This window comes from Pholcus phalangioides, unplaced genomic scaffold, assembly GCF_987345545.1.
Source record: "Pholcus phalangioides strain wild (caught in Gottingen) unplaced genomic scaffold, Ppha-v1.0 ptg000013l_1, whole genome shotgun sequence".
NCBI lineage: Eukaryota > Metazoa > Arthropoda > Arachnida > Araneae > Pholcidae > Pholcus > Pholcus phalangioides.
Genome location: NW_028301606.1, coordinates 14595779 through 14601340, shown reverse-complemented (window position 1 = coordinate 14601340; position 5562 = coordinate 14595779). Strand labels below are relative to the sequence as shown.

Here is a 5562-nt window from a genome sequence, read left to right as displayed (position 1 = left end):
AAAGTTTCTTTTGAGATCTACGTACACAAAAGAAAAAAAATCGACTTTAATCGTAGAATTTACTAACAAAAAAACCAAAAAATGATTAAAATTTCTCAAATATGATTTCTTCTATTCCATTTTGAGACATTTTATGACATTATTTTTCACTCGTGGAACCAATCGAGAAATCTCCGTACCTCCTCGTTTCAGGAGCTGAACTTATTGTTGACATCAGCAAAGTCGTCTGCGTTCGGCGTGTTGGAATCTCTGGTATCGTCTGACGGATTCGAAAGATGTCTTTCCGGATGTATCCGAAATTCATGAAGGGAAATCCTCAGCTGAGAGTCTTCTTGCCGAACTTCTGGATGAAGCTGGTGAAGCCGGAGGTGCCGATCCCTCCCAACGCCGTGCACTTCATCGTGCCCCTCGAGATGTCGGACGCCGACGTGAAGAACTACCTCGAGAAGATCTACAAGGTGCCGGTCACCGAGGTCCGGACCGACGTTGTTTTCGGTGAGGTGAGGAAGACGCACAAGAACTACCTCGTCAAGGACGACGACTACCGCATGGCGTTCGTGACGCTCGCCGAGGGACACAAGTTCGAGTTCCCGGACATTTTCCCCGCGGAGAAGGTCAAGAAAGAAGAGGAGATGCACAAAGAGCTCCTCGACCAAGAGAAGGACCTTCTGAAGCAAAAGAGTAGGTCGTGGAATCGTGCCGACGTGCCTTCGTGGTTTGCCATTTAAAGCCCTCGTCTTATAATTGTTTTTATATAGACGACCCCCCCTCCCCCAGCCACATCATCATCAGTGTAATTAGAGAGTGTGTGTATCGAATATGCATGGATATATGTATCAATTAAAACAGTTGCGAGCCAAGTTATCCTTGACCGTTTCTTATCTGCCATCGTGTAGATGATTATTGTCATCTCGTTGCAATGGAATTTTGCGAAACTTGAAGGGTAGTGTGTTGGTGCTATCTAGTTGCTTGTAATGATAAATGTACAGCCGAGCCCTGATGTAACAAAGTTGCACGGGAATGTCAAATATTTGCACTGTCCAATATCGGCTAGAACCAAAACGCCTGCGTGTTAAATAGGCTACTCAAGTTGACAGGTATCTACTTTAACATAAGCGGAGATAGACTTGGAAGTTCGGAGAGGGGAGGTCATAATGATGTAATCAACTTATTTTTTAAATTTGATGTTGAGGGGAAAAATCAATGCTTTGGCCATGCACTCAAGCCTGGTCGTCCATTTGGAAGCGAAAGCATGCGGCAAGCTACAAAATAGCAAAAGTTTATTTCGAATTCAAACACAAAGAGTGTCTGATGCCGTCCACTGAAAGCAACCTTTATAAAAGCTAAAAAGTTGCAAATTTTCCATAAGCGTGATCAGCATCAATATGACAACTTTTTTTGCTCCAAAATTACCTCCCTTGATGCCGATACAGTGTTTGCTAATTTTGGCAACCCTTTATCAAACTGCATTAATTATTAGCATATATTTTTCGTTAAAAATCAATTTTTTTTGTGTATAATTTCTTTATTTGCCACTTATCACGATTGATTATCACACATTACTGCATATTAGGTTGATTTCATGTAATATAGAATTTTTATTGAAATTGTATGTGTTTTTGTAGGCCATTTTGAATTAACTGCCGCAAGAGTGGCAATATTTTGGCACCAAAAAACTCGCCATGGTGATGACTGCGCTTATGGAAAATTAACCTAGATGATGTGTGTTCATTACTTATTTTTTGAGGAAATATCAAGAAACTAAAATATTTAATTTAATCTATTAAAGTCTGTACTTATGAAACATCTGACACAAAGTTCGTTGAAGTTTGAAGGCATCTTTGTGGTAATTTTCAGCTTCCATATGTTCTCATAGAAAAGGGGAGGGTTGAGAAAATATAAATACGGCGTGAATGATGTCATAAAAAATGAAACAACCGTATTGCACCTGCTCAGATAGAGCAAGAGCGATGTGATCCCACAGGAATCAGGAATTTTTCTGTCTGCTGTGTGTGTTATAGCTGGAAATTATGAGTTGAAGATGGCTGCGCTAATGTACAAAGATCTTGTTCAGTGTCTTGCGAATAAAAACAACTGAGCATGACTTGTTTATCACTTCAAGTCGCTGCCTGTGGATGACTGCCTAAAGCATCATTTCTCAACCTATTGTCTGTAGACTGGAATTGGTTTGTGAGGCAAGGTGTAAATATTGGTGTGTTTGTGCCTGTTCAGTGATTTGAAGTGGCTCTTTGTTAGTTTGTTTTTGGGAGTCACGTATAAACGGTGACTGAGGTACAGTTGAACCTCACTGAAGGCCTTTTTACACAGGTTGAATATGCACTCACATGCCCGCATGTTTTGGTTATTCACATGCTTGTACATGTTCTAGTTCACTCTTTTGGTTGCTCACTGACATGGTTCCTTTCTTTATAGGTCATTATTTTGATCATTTACACATGCTCTAGGACATCCTTTTGGTCATTCACATGCCTTCACTTTTCCTAGATCAATTATTTTGTCATTCACATCCTTGCACACACACTCTAGGTCACTCACTAACCTGATCTATTACTCTGAATGTCACTTTTGGTCATTCACATGCTTGCTTACGCTCTAAGTCACTCTTTTGCTCATCTCCAATCTAGTCCCTCACTCTCTGGGCAGAGGTGGATTGATTGAGACGTTTTTGCTGCAATTCTCCCATTCTACAAACATTTTTGGCCACTCATTCCTTCAAATTTGCCTCCTCTGAACTTGTCGCTCTGGCCTATAGCCGGCTAAGACCCCCTGTAAATATGCTACTGTGTGTTACCCAAATGAGCACTTACTTCACGATTACTTATGTTGGGACAGATTTTAGAGTACTTGGCAAGTTTAGATTTTTTAGTTAACTACTAAACTACTTAATGTGTGTAAATGGGCCACGAGATGAAGTTGAAGAAACATCAGAAATATTTAATATGAACTGAATTTTATATTAACTGACAGCCATCGGTATGGGCATCACGATGGCCTCGTGTGAAGAGGACCCATATTTGATTCTCACAGGCAGAATCTGTGGACTGAAGCAGTGGCTCTTAACACATGGGCACCTCAAAAGAAGAAGAGCCTCAGAAAAATGAGAAGTAGTTGAGTTTTTCGAGAATTTGCTAGGTACGGCCTTAGAAGAATCACTTTGTCCCATGATGCTCTTAAGACAGCCCTGGACTGAAGTTGGTTTTCTGGTTCTCAACATGGAGGCATGAATGCAAGCTAATGTTGTCATTCAAAAGTGCCATCACAAAGAGTGAGGCATGCAATGTTACACACTTCACAACTCGTTCTGTAGTAATTTCCCATGGCAATAGACGAGAGTTGTGCTCAGTTTGAAAGAAAGCAAAACAAAAACCTATCGGTTAATGCCTTCTTAACACATGGGCCTCTCAAAAATTATATCTGGTTGAAATTTTCGAGAGTATGCGTGTAAATTTGTCTGGCAGGACCTCAGAAAAATCACTTAGCCTGGGGGTACTATGAGGCTTATTCCCTTAAGGGACCGAGCCCAGGTCTTGTCTGGTCTTCTGGGGTATTATGACGCTCTTGAGACAGGGCTGTTATCGTAAACATTTAATTTGCAGACACAGTTCTTTTAATACATGAATGTAGTTATTGTGACAATGTACCTGTTTGAGAATTAAGTGAAAATTTGTATAGAGTTAATCTCTTGACAAGTTTTGCCTTCATAATCCCTCTTTATGAGGGTTTTCAACATCTGGTTGATGCGAAGACAAATTTAGGAAAGAGAAGATTCATCTTTGCATCAGCCAGCTGTTTGTATGGATAATGGAGTCTTTGTATGGATAATGGAGAGAGACATCATCCTTGTTATCCAAAGTCACCATCAGTGTCAGCAATTGTGAGCTTTGGCCTGAATTAGGTCCAACCTCCCATGTACGGTCCCGTACAGTGCATGCGAGCTCTAAGTAAAGATTGAGATTTTCGTTGCCTTTGTAGTCTAGTGGTCTAACACGCTCTCCTGGCAAGAGAGAGAGCATGTGGGTTTCATTCCCCGCAAGGCACACACTTGAATTTTTTCCTCTTTCCTAAATATATCTTCGCATCAGCCACTTGTTAAAAATCCTTTGTGGATCAAACTTTAAGATTAGCTGATGTGGTGGTGATAGTGGCAGACTTGAATCATGAGGACCCACTTTCGAACCGAAGTTGGTTTTCTGTGGTTCCCAACTTTGAGGCGTGAATACAAGCCAATCTCCCAGTTAAAAAATCTCGCTACAGAGAGCAACAGGCGTACGCCGATACACAATTTGAGATAGAGATGGCAGCACTGACAAATCATACACAACACTAGATATACAAGTCAATCTTCCCTTTAAAAAGTTTTGCCATGGAGAGCAACAGACCTACAATGATACACAATTTGGGATATAGATGGCAGCACTGAAAAACCAGACAGACAGTGTATATGCACTCAGACTGTTAGATACCACACTTTGTTCCAGACTCTGCTGCAAAGCTGGGCCGGAAGAGATCTTGGCAATAAGATGAGCCAGGTGGCAGAGCCCAGGCGTTCATTCATTCAGTGGTATAAGATCTTGTTGCAACAGACTTTCACTGTATATGACTATGGCATTAAGACCTGAAAATCAAAATCAAAATCTTGCATGCTAAAAAATAAAATATAGGCCTTGCCTGATGCGGTAAATATGATGAATCGAAATGTGGATAAAACAATCGGCTCGGGGTGCAAAAGTTGTCTTTTAAGAGCATACTAGCATGAATGAATGAAACATTTTTTCAACTTCAATTAATTTCTTGTGGTGTCCCAAGACACTTAAATATTTGCCAAAAATCGATTTTTATGCAAATTTTGAATTAAAAAAAAATGAGTTAAATAATCGATTTCACAAGGAAAATAGAATAGGCAGAGAATGAAAAATAATTTATTGCGTATTATTAAATGTATAAAATTATTTAGTATAGTAAAAGTTGGAAGGAATGGTGAAAATATTCATGCCATACCCAAGCAGTGTTGAAAGATGCATTCACCTAGTGTCTGAGGCGTCGGAAAGTGTGTGTGGAGAAAGAAGAGACACAGCTTCATATTGAATAGGTCAAAATCATTCATGATCACCAATCATCTCGATAAGTTCAATAGGCCAAAATTTTGCTGTATCCATCACTTTTACCGGCAATTTTGCATAAATTTCAAAGGAAATTGGTAAATTTGATGAATACATGTGATTAATCAAATTCGATCACTTTCTACTACATTGCACAGAAACAGACTTCATGTTAGGGTGACAACACATACATGCTCCAGCATGGCCCAGGTCTCCTCATTGAGACAGCGGCGAGCCATGATCTGGCTAGGAGGAAGTTTGCGTATAATGTTGACTTTTTTCCCATGTGTTTATTGGTATTACTATATGCAAACATAGCCAACATTACCGACCGAATTCATCATCTTAGACTGAATTTGGTGCATGATGTGCGGACTACATTTCTTATTTATTTTTTTGTGTGAAAACCATTCATGCTTTAGGGAAAATGTGTAGGTGAAAT

General features: G+C 39.9%; 1 protein-coding gene across 1 annotated transcript; it reads left to right on the top strand.

Annotated features, from left to right (window-relative positions):
- Window positions 1-206: 206 nt before the first annotated feature.
- mRpL23 (mitochondrial ribosomal protein L23) lies at window positions 207-864 on the top strand. The gene has a single exon (XM_089240780.1). The coding sequence runs from the start codon at window positions 276-278 to the stop codon at window positions 726-728; it is 453 nt and encodes a 150-aa protein (XP_089096906.1). The 5' UTR covers window positions 207-275; the 3' UTR covers window positions 729-864.
- The last annotated feature ends 4698 nt before the right edge of the window (window positions 865-5562 follow it).

Bases quoted from the DNA above. Each gene is read 5' to 3' on its own strand.
- mRpL23 (XM_089240780.1), top strand. From the start codon at position 276: ATGTCTTTCCGGATGTATCCGAAATTCATGAAGGGAAATCCTCAGCTG.